This window comes from Coregonus clupeaformis, unplaced genomic scaffold (assembly GCF_020615455.1).
Source record: "Coregonus clupeaformis isolate EN_2021a unplaced genomic scaffold, ASM2061545v1 scaf0130, whole genome shotgun sequence".
NCBI classification, from domain to species: domain Eukaryota; kingdom Metazoa; phylum Chordata; class Actinopteri; order Salmoniformes; family Salmonidae; genus Coregonus; species Coregonus clupeaformis.
Window position 1 is genome coordinate 288,953 of NW_025533585.1, and position 13,565 is coordinate 302,517.

Sequence of the window (13,565 nt, forward strand, 5' to 3'; positions counted from 1 at the left end):
CCCCTACCCTGTGAATGTTCAACTAACAATACATTTAGGATAATCTGGTTATATAGACACATTCACTATAAAAAGTCAACCATATATTCACACTCATCCCAACATGACAGTTACTGATCAGACAGTTGGTGGAATACCCTAGGCATAATTTCCACTGTGGCCATTCCAGCTGTTGCTTTCAGCTGCCCAGATCATACAGTACAGTCCACTCAATCCTCAATCCTATTGTGTTGTTCTATTGTTGCTACTGTGGCATCCTTGGCCGCAGGTCTGTGCTGACTGTAAGTCTATCTGGCTGGATGGCATTGATCGGTGTGGGTGGGGGTTGGGGGTTGGGGGTTGGTGGTGGGGGCACCGAAGGGGACGTGTCAGTAGTCTATATTTAACACCTTGAGTGCATTGTGTTGGGCCACATTCTCTTCGTGAAGGACACTTTGTGTCCAGGGCCAGGTTCACCTTCACTGCTCATACAGGGAGAGGCAGAGTGAGGAGCATGGGAGAGACAGAATAGAGAGAGGTACTGTAAAGAGAGGTAAGATTAAGAGAACGTGAGACAGCAATTGAGAGGGACAGACAGTGAAAGGTGACAGGGGACATAGAGAGAGAGAGAGAGAGAGAGAGAGAGAGAGAGAGAGAGAGAGAGAGAGAGAGAGAGAGAGAGAGAGAGAGAGAGAGAGAGAGGGAGAGAGGGAGGGAAAGAGAGGGAGGGAAAGAGAGGGAGAGAAAGAGAGGGAGAGAGAGAGAGAGAGAGAGAGAGAGAGAGAGAGAGAGAGAGAGAGAGAGAGAGAGAGAGAGAGAGAGAGAGAGAGAGAGAGAGAGAGAGAGAGAGGGAGAGAGAGAGAGAGAGAGAGATAGAGAGACGTGTGTCCTTCATGCTCATTTTGAAGGCCTGTGGAGTATAACCCTTTCTTCAAAGACAAACGTAAGTGGCTTTTTAATTCACCCTTGCGATACACCGTGATGTCATGATGTAATCACTTCCTGTTTTCTTTCCAACATAGTCTCATCCACAAGGACGTGTTACGGATACATTACAAGGGTCATAAACGTCACATGAATACCAATACCGGGAAAGTAACCCAATGGCAATTAGCATCTGGTGACTTAATAAGTAAATGAGAATGATGGACTTTTAATATAGCCGAAGGCATTGGTGTAAAGTACATTCCTAATGAAAATAATGTACTTTTTACTCCATGCATTTTCTCTGACACCAAAAGTACACGTTACATTTTGAATGCTTAGCAGGACAGGAAAATGGTCCAATTCACGCACTTATCAAGAGAACTTCCCTGGTCATCTCTACTGTCTCTGATCTGGCAGACTCACTAAACACACATGCTTCATTTGTAAATGATGTCTGAGTGTTGGAGCGTGCCTCTGGCTATCCGTAAATTAAACAAAACAAGAAAATGGTGCGGTCTGGTTTGCTTAATATAAGGAATTTGAAATGATTTGTACTTTTACTTTGACTTTTGATACTTAAGTATATTTTAGCAATTACATTTACTTTTGATACTTAAGTATATTTAAAACCAAATCCTTTTAGACTTTTACTCAAATAATATTTTACTGGGTGACTTTCACTTTTACTTGAGTCATTTTCTATTAAGGTATCTTTACTTTTACTCAAGTATGACAATTGGGTACTTTTTCCACCACTGGCCAATGGGATGGCATATGTGTTTCTGATTTTTTTTTAACTATGTTTCAGTGTTTGTATTATTTCTACATTTTTCCTCAAATTCATGTGGTAGAACGTCCTCCTCTTCCTCCATGAAGTAGCCTCATCTGGCCTCTATATGCAAATAATGCATGTTACTATACTGCTGAGCTTTGCATACTCTAGGATATTTCCTTTTGTCTGCATGAGATAAGTCTTTCTTTGCTGGTTCCTCAAGTTGGTTGAGTGTCAAAAGAGTCTCTACTTTTGACAGCCTTCATGGATATGAGTTGAAATTACTCTTTCAGGACGATCAGGTAAAGCTCTCATGTGGTGTTCAGACAATCCATGATCTACCAAATAACAAATAATTAATCCCCATGTTGCTTTATTGTCTTTTCTCATCAGAGAATTGGACTGTGCAGTCTACTTCAAGACATAGGGAAACTGCACTGTGAGCAGAAAGAACATTGCTCTCCACTCTCTCCACGGGGTCCGGGTATCCAGTCACACACCAGTTAAGACAGATACATTTTAATACGCTGGAGGTTGACCTTTTTACCACCTGTGTTCAAACAATCCTTTTGTCTTGCATGACAATGAGCCGTGAAGGGAAACCAATGGGGCTGCTAGCCTGTTGAAGCATTAGCCATTAGCCATTTGCTAACATCAGACCAGCAGGCTCACCGCAATGTAATTCAAAGCATTAAAGCGTTAGGCACTAGCCGCTCGCTAACGTTAGCCCAGGCCATCCATTGTAATTCGAACAGACCAGAAGGAAAAACAAAGGTGTTTATAATGCTAACATGCTAACACGGGTGATGGTTGCTTGTGGGAGTGGGTAAATTAACTTATCACTCAGGCTCTGGCCTGATTCTGTTGGTTGGGCGAGCTGCAGTGTCGGCCTCCCCAGAGCAGAGAGAGATTAATGACTGCTAGGGTGGCAGGCAGCGGCATGGTGGCAGACCTGAACTAATTAATAATAATTAGCTCAATGGCCCACAAAGAGACAGTTCATTTAACAGAGGCCTGAAGCACACCTTTCTCCATGCCAGCAACACCTGTCTTTACTTCAAACATAAACAACTCATTGGATTTTGTTGTTGTTGTGCTACTATGAAATGAGGAAATTAGAAGTCTTTCAGTTTCTCACTGGAACACTTGTAGCTCTGCCTACTATGATATTGCATATTTTGGATGCATTTCCATTGACACCTGGCTATTTGAGATCCACCATGAGCACAATTACTATGGTCTTAAATTGACATATTCCTCACAATAAAAGTGAAAAGAGATCTCTGTAGCATTCCTTTCCGAGTCTCCATCAGGTCAACCCTCAGAGTGGTCCTACTGTGCAATGACAGATCCTCCATCCTACTCCCTTCATCCCTCCCTCATCTCTCCTACCTCCTTCCTCCACAGGTATTGGTCAGGGTTTCACCATGGCAACCAAGACACTGACGACACGGGTCCAGGAGCAGCAGTCCCACCAGATGTCCCACAGTATGGCGCTGGCCTCGCAGATCAAGAAGAAAACCTTCACCTCCAGGTAAAGGCATACTGGCACACACACCCTGCTTCGTCAACATACCATAGATCATGTTCATCCAAATAGATCATGTTCATCCAATGTTCACACGCACACACACACACACACACACACACACAAACACACACACACACTGACCTTGCCTCATCATAACATAGATCATGTTCATCCAATGCTTGTTATAAAAAATTTGATAGAATAAAGAATTTCCAGAAGATATCAAGTTACATATGGTGTTCTGTATATACACTATATATACTAAAGTATGTGGACACCCCTTCAAATTAGTAGATTCGGCTATTTCAGCCACACCTGTTGCTGACAGGTGTATAAAATCGAGCACACAGCCATGCAATCTCCATAGACAAGCATTGGCAGTAGAATGGCCTTACTGAAGAGCTCAGTGACTTTCAATGTGGCACCGTCATAGGATGCCACCTTTCCAACAAGTCAGTTCGTCAAATTTCTGCCCTGCTAGAGCTGCCCGGTCAACTGTAAGTGCTGTTATTGTGAAGGGAGCAACAACGGCTCAGCCGCGAAGTGGTAGGCCACACAACTCACAGAATGGAAGGGGAAGGCCCTTTCCTGTTTCAGTATGACAATGCCCCTGTGCACAAAGTAGGGTCCATACAGAAATGGTTTGTCGAGATCGGTGTGGAAGAACTTGACTGGCCTGCACAGAGCCCTGACCTCAATCCCATCGAACACCTTTGGAATGAATTGGAACGCCGACTGCGAGCCAGGCCTAATCGCCCAACATCAGTGCCCAATCTCACTAATGCTCTTGTGGCTGAATGGAAGCAAGTCCCCGCAGCAATGTTCCAACATCTAGTGGAAAGCCTTCCCAGAAGTGTCCTGCATTGGAGAAAAGTAGATGTTGACCATCCAAGTATTATGTTTTGATCACGTTCATCCATTCCTGGTTTTAGGTTTTAGTGGATGCAAATAGAATTCTAAAAACCCAGTTTCCTTAGCACACTATGTCCTGTAATGTATTCATCCACTTGAAAACTGCTTGCATGGGAGTAAAGTACAGTCGATGTTGACCATCCAAATATTACAGTATGTTACCGGATATGTGCATAGCTAGTCAGATGAAAAGTGCCCTGTATGTAATGGAGTCCTTGTTTGTTGTGGGTTGTGGGATGACATTACAGCTTTTTAAACAAGGACATGGAGTGGGTGGCAGTTATTCTGAGCTCATTGCGACACCAGAGCCGTGACGCAGTGTGTGTCCGAGAGCAGTGTGTGTGTGCGTGTGTTGAAGGGCAAAATTAGAGTTACACTTACGTTACAGTTTTTTCCAACTGCTTACACACGTTTTCAAAACTATGCCTCCTTTTTTCAAAACTCTACACACAATTCCCAAAACTGCACACACAAAATGCAAAATGCCTCACATCTCCTTCAAAATGTAACACGGCATTCAAAATGCCATAAACACATGTCAGAATGAAGCATTTGCATCAAATGGCTGTCACGCCCTGGCTCTGGGGACACTTGTATGTTGAGCCAGGGTGTGAGTTTCCATTAGTTTTCTAGATGTTGTATTTCTATGTTGGCCAGAGTGGTTCCCAATCAGAGGCAATGAGTGTCAGCTGTTGCTGGTTGTCTCTGATTGGGAACCATATTTAGACAGGCTGTTTTCCCACAGTGGTTGTGGGATCTTGTTCCAGTGTGGTTTGTGTTAAACCGTAGACGTCACGTTATCGTTTGTTGTTTGGTTCGTATATTCATTAAAATAAAGTATGTTCACCTTCAACGCTGCGCCTTGGTCCTCCTCTGTTCCCGACGAGCGTGACAGAAGATCCCACCAAGACTGGACCAAGCAGCGGGTCCAGGAGCCATCGCCAGGGAAATCTCTGGCGGATATCCAGCGCCTCCTCGACTGGGTCAAGCCGGGTGAGCAAGAGAGGGGCTTGACGTGGAAGCAGAAGGGCGAAAGGCTGGCGAGAAGTATGGAGACCTGGTCCACGGGTAGGAGAGAAGCCCAGAAATTTTTTAGGGGGGGGCTAACGCCGTGGACGACGGGGCAGCAGGAGACCGCGGTTGAGCGGCCCAGCGGGTTGGCAGAGGAGGCCGCCAGGTTACGGGGGCCACTGGTCAAAGAGGGGAAGGAAGGTGTAGAGGCATGGCGAGACGTACTGGGGTGTGTTACCAGTCCGGTCCGGCCCGTTCCTGATCCCGGCGTAAGGCCAGTGGTGTGTGTCCCCAGTACGGTCCGGTCTGTTCCTGTCCCTTGCACCGAGCCTATGGTGCGCGTCGCCAGCCCGGCCCGGCCTGTTCCTGCTCCCCGCACCAAGCCAATGGTGCGCGTCGCCAGCCCGGCCCGGCCTGTTCCTGCTCCCCGCACCAAGCCAATGGTGCGCGTCGCCAACCGGTCCGGCCCGTTCCTGCTCCCCGCACCAAGCCAATGGTGCGCGTCGCCAACCGGTCCGGCCCGTTCCTGCTCCCCGCACCAAGCCAATGGTGCGCGTCGCCAGCCCGGCTTGGTCCGTTCCTGCTCCCCGCACCAAGCCAATGGTGCGCGTCGCCAGCCCGGCCTGGCCTGTTCCTGCTCCCCGCACCAAGCCAATGGTGCGCGTCGCCAGCCCGGTCCGGCCCGTTCCTGCTCCCCGCACCAAGTCAGTGGTGCGCTTCGTCAGCCCGGCTCGGTCCGTTCCTGCTCACCACACCAAGCCAGTGGTGTGCGTCGTCAGTCCGGCACGGCCCGTGCCGGTTCCACCGGTGCCTGGTCCGGCACCGGTCAGCTGCTTCACGCCGGAGCTAAAGCAATCCGCTCCACCAGTGTTCAGTTCAGCTTCGGTCAGCAGGGCCAGACCGGACCAGGGGTACTTTGGGGGGTTAGAGAGGGAGTGGGGATCATGCCCGGGGCCGGATCTGCCGCCTAGGCGGAGTGCCCACCCGGTCCCTCCCCTGTGGTATTTGGTTGGCGCGGTCGGAGTCCGCGCCTTTAGGGGGGGGTACTGTCACGCCCTGGCTCTGGGGACACTTGTATGTTGAGCCAGGGTGTGAGTTTCCATTAGTTTTCTAGATGTTGCATTTCTATGTTGGCCAGAGTGGTTCCCAATCAGAGGCAACGAGTGTCAGCTGTTGCTGGTTGTCTCTGATTGGGAACCATATTTAGACAGGCTGTTTTCCCACAGTGGTTGTGGGATCTTGTTCCAGTGTGGTTTGTGTTAAACCGTAGACGTCACGTTACCGTTTGTTGTTTGGTTCGTATATTCATTAAAATAAAGTATGTTTACCTTCAACGCTGCGCCTTGGTCCTCCTCTGTTCCCGACGAGCGTGACAATGGCAAACACTTCTTTCATAATAGTACATTTTTGGATATACCATGTAAACACTGTTGTTCTAAATCTAAAGCTCTTTGGTCTTTCATAGGCTTATATCTACATTTCAGTACAATGTTCTACAGTGAAAGTAATCTGCTGAGAGGGGTAACAAGTACACTGTAAACACCAATGCAATGTAGAAACAGAAAATATTTATTAGGCCAAACATTACTGTTGTATACAGTAGCATACAACAAAACCATAAACATATGTAAACCAAAAGTATATTCTTTAGAATACAGTAAAGAACACAATTGTGTGTGGGGTCCCGGGGGGGCAGTCCAAGAATTTGCAGGGGGGGTAGTCACCAGTGCTAAGCTACGCTTCATCTCTTCTCCGGGCTGGGTCTGGCCACAATACTTCGTCCACATCACAAGATAAGTTTTCTCTTGCCAAACATCGAGGGAAGTATCTCCTAGCATGGCATATCCAACCTTGGACAGAGGCAATCTCTATGTCCCCACATGCGTCCTCCATTGCCTGGAGAAGCGGCATGCGGGCATAGGGTTGGCGATCCTACACTTTCCAGCGTCAGGCTGAGAAGAATTCCTCTATGGGATTTAGAAAAGGTGAATATGGGGGTAGGTACAAAACTACAAATTGTGGATGGGTGGCAAACCAGTTTTGGACCAGAACAGCCTGGTGAAAACTAACATTGTCCCATATAACCACAAATCTAGCAGGCTCCTGATCTGGATCAGGGATAAGCATTGTGTAAATTGGATCCAGAAAAGTGAGCATATGGCCGGTGTTGTACGGACCCAGTGTGGCATTGTGATGGAGGACCCCGTTTTGAGTGATGGCAGCACACATAGTTATATTACCCCCACGCTGTCCAGGGACATTGGTAATTGCCCTCTATCCTATTAAATTTATTCCACGGCGCCTGGTTTTGGTGAGGTTGAAGCCAACCTCATCCACATAAATAAATTCATGGCGAATTACATGGGCATCCATCTCCAATACTCTCTGTAACAGACAAAATGATATACAGATGAGTAAATATTGTATGTCTGAAGTACTGGAAGTCATGTCGCAGATTCTTGACTCTGTCAGAGTTTCTCTCAAATGGCACCTTGTAAAGTTGTTTCATCATCACTTGGTGCCGTTGGAGGATGCGTTGTATGGTCGACAGGCTTACAGCATTGATGTTGTTAAATATGGTGTCATTATTCAAGATATGCTCTCTTATCTCTCGAATCCTAATTGCATTGTTGGCCAAAACCATATTTATAATTGCAGTCTCTTGTACATCTGTAAACAAGCGTCCTTGTCCTCCATGATGTCTTTACCTTTCCACTCTGTACAGAATTCAAACACAGTATGTGTTCAGCATAGGAACTGTAAACAATGTACAAAAAAATGTAGTACAGCATGATAACCAACCTCATTCATTCAATGCAGTGCAGTAAATGGATGGCTTAGAGTTACAAATGTTTATGCAATACTATGCAGTCATACATATTTTACAGTACATTACTGTAATGCTAAAATAGTCATTAGATAGTTGCATACCTGTTCTCATTTCTGAAGGTTCGAATTATGAACGCCAATTAGTGTTTGCACATGTGAGGAGTGTGTGTGTGACCTAGTGAATAAGTGTAGCATTTTGATTGGTTGTGTTTGGAAAAGGAAAGCAAGTCACTTCCTGTTAGATTTTTGTGTTTTAGGTTTTATGCAATTGACAACTGAGTCAAAGGCTGAGAAATAGCTTATGGTTTTGGAGATTTGGTGTGTAGTTTTGCACTTTAAGTGAGAGGTTTCAAAAATCGTGTGACATGAAAAGATTTTGTGTGTAAGCAGTTGGAAAAAAAATTTATACACATGCTGTACACACAAGTCCATGTGGATAAAGTAGCCTATAGATATTGCATTACACTCATATACTGTACATTCACACATCATTGAGACCCTCTCCAGAAAGAGAGACACATTGCTGCTTTTATTGAGTTGCCTCCGGATGAGCAGTCAACCTTGTCTGCCTCTCCCTGCCAAAGTCAGCCTTCAATCCCCAGAACAGCCCTGATTCACCACAGAGCTCACCCATGCTCATATAAACACCAACCAACCAACATTGACTAACAGACTGCCCACACACTCCGCACACAAATACTGCACACACATACAGATGACTCACCAATAGACAAACAAACACACACACACACACACACACACACACACACCATACCATACAGATGTAACAGATGTGATCGTACTTCGAAACTCTCTTGTGTTGTGTTTTTGAAGAAAGAAATACCCAGCCACCGGTAACAGTTGATTGGTGTTTATTCTGACGATAGACATAAGGAAGCACATTAGATATGCAGGACAACAGTATGTTGATGGCTGTAGATTCGTGATTCGATGCTTGCATGTCAATATCAGACTGGATATTTTGTATTCAAACATCATAGCAATGACAAAAAATGTACAAAATACAATAAATGTAAGTACCTGACGATGAACACAAGGAAGCACATTAGATTTGCAGGCTGTAGATTCGTGATTCGTCTGTTAGCATGGAAATAACTGTGAATTAGCAGGGATCTAATGTGACCATTACAATTAGAGCATGCTAGCTAACTCGTTCTTATAACAATAACATACAAAAGCCCCCAATCTCTAACAGGTACCATACACATATACAATATATACACATCAGGACATGTACATAGTGAACTCATACACATTGTTAATATGTAAATAGAATGCACAATTTCAGAACGTGACCTGACCTATCTGCAAGCGTAACTAATGGTAAAACACCTTATGGTTCAACACCAACCAATAGGAATACATAAACATTGAATACATATTTCTGCAGTGTAAAGCGGAAACATAACCAAACCTGTTACACAGACAACCCAAATACTGAACACCAATATAGCTCTCTCTCTCTCTCTCTCTCTCTCTCTCTCTCTCTCTCTCTCTCTCTCTCTCTCACACACACACACACACACACACACACACACACACACACACACACACACACACACACACACACACACACACACACACACACACACACACACACTCCTCATAGGGTAAATCCATTTGATTTCAATCATTTTTTGACAGCATCCCTTTTGATTTTAACAAAACGGGTCCACTTTTTGGACCTGATTGCCAAAACATTTGGGAGATAGAGGTGCTAGAAGTTTTGCATACCCCACCACACCATGAGACATCTATGTCTTCATCACTGGAAAAGCTTACAAACAGGCTTGTTAAACTATTGTATAATTTTTTTATATATATTTTTTAACCTATCTAAAAATGCTTAAAGCTGCAATATGTACTTTTGTGGGCGATCCGACCAAATTCACATAGATATTTCACTTATATATATGTTATTCTCATTGAAAGCAAGTCTAAGAAGCGGTATATCTGTTCTATGTGTGCTATATCTATGCTTCCCGTTGTTACAGTGGCTTGCAAAAGTATTCACCCCCTTGGCATTTTTCCTATTTTGTTGCCTTACAACCTGAAATAAAAATTGATTTTGGGGGGGTTTGTATCATTTGATTTACACAACATGCCTACCACTTTGAAGTTGCAAAATATTTTTTATTGTGAAACAAACAAGAAACAAGACAAACAAAAAGAAAACTTGAGAGTGCATAACTATTCAAAGTCAATACTTTGTAGAGCCACCTTTTGCAGCAATCACAGATGAAAGTCTCTTGGGGTATGTCTCTATAAGCTTGGCACATCTAGCCACTGGAATTTTTGCCCATTCTTCAAGGTAAAACTGCTCCAGCTCCTTCAAGTTGGATGGGTTCCGCTGGTGTACAGCAATCTTTAAGTCATACCACAGATTCTCAATTGGATTGAGGTCTGGGCTTTGATTAGGCCATTCCAAGACATTTAAATGTTTCCCCTTAAACCACTCGAGAGTTGCTTTAGCAGTATGCTTAGGGTCATTGTCTTGCTGGAAGGTGAACCTCTGTCCCAGTCTCAAATCTCTGGAAGACTGAAACAGGTTTCCCTCAATAATTTCCCTGTATTTAGCGCCATCCAACATTCCTTCAATTCTGACCAGTTTCCCAGTCCCTGCCGATGAAAAACATCCCCACAGTGAAGCGTGGTAGCAGCATCATGGTGTTCTCGGGGTGATGAGAGGTGTTGGGTTTGCGCCAGACATAGCGTTTTCCTTGATGGTCAAAAAGCTCAATTTTAGTCTCATCTGACCAGAGTACCTTCTTCCATATGTTTGGGGAGTCTCCCACATGCCTTTTGGTTAACACCAAACATGTTTGCTTATTTTTTTCTTTAAGCAATGGCTTTTTTCTGGCCACTCTTCCGTAAAGCCCAGCTCTGTGGAGTGTACGCCTTAAAGTGGTCCTATGGACAGATACTCCAATCTCCGCTGTGGAGCTTTGCATCTCCTTCAGGGTTATCTTTGGTCTCTTTGCTGCCTCTCTGATTAATGCCCTCCTTGCCTGGTCCGTGAGTTTTGGTGGGCGGCCCTCTCTTGGCAGGTTTGTTGTGGTGCCATATTCTTTCAATTTTTTAATAATGGCTTTAATGGTGCTCCGTGGGATGTTTAAAGTTTCAGATATTTTTTTTTAACCCAACCCTGATCTGTACTTCTCCACAACTTTGTCCCTGACCTGTTTGGAGAGCTCCTTGGGCTTCATGGTGCCGCTTGCTTGGTGGTGCTCCTTGCTTAGTGGTGTTGAAGACTCTGGGGCCTTTCAGAACAGGTGTATATATACTGAGATCATGTGACAGATCATGTGACACTTAGATTGCACACAGGTGGACTTTATTTAACTAATTATGTGACTTCTGAAGGTAATTGGTTGCACCAGATCTTATTTAGGGGCTTCATAGCAAAGGGGGTGAATACATACAGTGGGGAAAAAAAGTATTTAGTCAGCCACCAATTGTGCAAGTTCTCCCACTTAAAAAGATGAGAGAGGCCTGTAATTTTCATCATAGGTACACGTCAACTATGACAGACAAATTGAGAAAAAAAAATCCAGAAAATCACATTGTAGGATTTTTTATGAATTTATTTGCAAATTATGGTGGAAAATAAGTATTTGGTCACCTACAAACAAGCAAGATTTCTGGCTCTCACAGACCTGTAACTTCTTCTTTAAGAGGCTCCTCTGTCCTCCACTTGTTACCTGTATTAATGGCACCTGTTTGAACTTGTTATCAGTATAAAATACACCTGTTCACAACCTCAAACAGTCACACTCCAAACTCCACTATGGCCAAGACCAAAGAGCTGTCAAAGGACACCAGAAACAAAATTGTAGACCTGCACCAGGCTGGGAAGACTGAATCTGCAATAGGTAAGCAGCTTGGTTTGAAGAAATCAACTGTGGGAGCAATTATTAGGAAATGGAAGACATACAAGACCACTGATAATCTCCCTCGATCTGGGGCTCCACGCAAGATCTCACCCCATGGGGTCAAAATGATCACAAGAACGGTGAGCAAAAATCCCAGAACCACACGGGGGGACCTAGTGAATGACCTGCAGAGAGCTGGGACCAAAGTAACAAAGCCTACCATCAGTAACACACTACGCCGCCAGGGACTCAAATCCTGCAGTGCAAGACGTGTCCCCCTGCTTAAGCCAGTACATGTCCAGGCCCGTCTGAAGTTTGCTAGAGTGCATTTGGATGATCCAGAAGAGGATTGGGAGAATGTCATATGAAACCAAAATATAACTTTTTGGTAAAAACTCAACTCGTCGTGTTTGGAGGACAAAGAATGCTGAGTTGCATCCAAAGAACACCATACCTACTGTGAAGCATGGGGGGTGGAAACATCATGCTTTGGGGCTGTTTTTCTGCAAAGGGACCAGGACGACTGATCCGTGTAAAGGAAAGAATGAATGGGGCCATGTATCGTGAGATTTTGAGTGAAAACCTCCTTCCGTCAGCAAGGGCATTGAAGATGAAACGTGGCTGGGTCTTTCAGCATGACAATGATCCCAAACACACCACCCGGGCAACGAAGGAGTGGCTTCGTACGAAGCATTTCAAGGTCCTGGAGTGGCCTAGCCAGTCTCCAGATCTCAACCCCATAGAAAATCTTTGGAGGGATTTGAAAGTCTGTGTTGCCCAGCGACAGCCCCAAAACATCACTGCTCTAGAGGAGATCTGCATGGAGGAATGGGCCAAAATACCAGCAACAGTGTGTGACAACCTTGTGAAGACTTACAGAAAACGTTTGACCTGTGTCATTGCCAACAAAGGGTATATAACAAAGTATTGAGAAACTTTTGTTATTGACCAAATACTTATTTTCCACCATAATTTGCAAATAAATTCATAGAAAATCCTACAATGTGATTTTCAGGATTTTTTTTCCTCATTTTGTCTGTCATAGTTGACGTGTACCTATGATGAAAATTACAGGCCTCTCTCATCTTTTTAAGTGGGAGAACTTGCACAATTGGTGGCTGACTAAATACATTTTTTCCCCACTGTATGCACGCACCACTTTTCCGTTATTTGTTTTTTAGAATGTTTTGAAACAAGTTATTTTTTTCATTTCACTTCACCAATTTGGACTATTTTGTGTATGTCCATTACATGAAATCCAAATATAAATCCATTTAAATTACAGGTTGTAATGCAACAAAATATGAAAAACGCCAAGGGGGATGAATACTTTTGCAAAGCCCTGTAAGACCAACAACAGACACCACATGCTCTTGAATATAGGGTGGGTAATTTCAATCATAGAAATATAATTCATAAAATGGACCTATCCCTTCAGACCACTGCAGTTTAGCTGGTACACCATTGAATTGAACATTTAACTTCTAATTACTACCACAAAGATGCCACCGGTCCACCCACCATTAAATATCAACTAAAATTGTCATTTCTATTCTATTATCTGTATTTCTATGATTTCAATAGGTTTCCTATGAAGGATTGACACTATAATTTAAAACAACAGACATTCCCATTCAAGTCGACATTCTCTGTTGTGTGGACCTCCAACCATCTTTGTGGTACCATTTGAAAGTTGAAATGTAAATGTTAT

The 13,565-nt window shown here is 44.2% G+C and overlaps 1 protein-coding gene across 3 annotated transcripts in view; it reads left to right on the forward strand.

The window, feature by feature from the left end:
* The first annotated feature begins 813 nt into the window (after nt 1–813).
* The window catches only part of LOC121557719 (myomesin-3), a 69,770-nt gene continuing 57,018 nt past the window's right edge, over nt 814–13,565 (forward strand). The window contains exons 1-3 of one of the 3 annotated variants that reach the window (XR_005998380.2): nt 814–922; nt 2,072–2,181; nt 3,086–3,212. Coding sequence is in view for 2 of the 3 variants with exons in the window: in XM_041871205.2 (XP_041727139.2) it covers nt 3,106–3,212 (107 nt within the window). In the remaining variant the exon portion in view is untranslated. The remainder of the gene's footprint in view (nt 923–2,071; nt 2,182–3,085; nt 3,213–13,565) is intronic. The other 2 variants (XM_041871205.2, XM_041871206.2) reach the window with 2 other exon arrangements.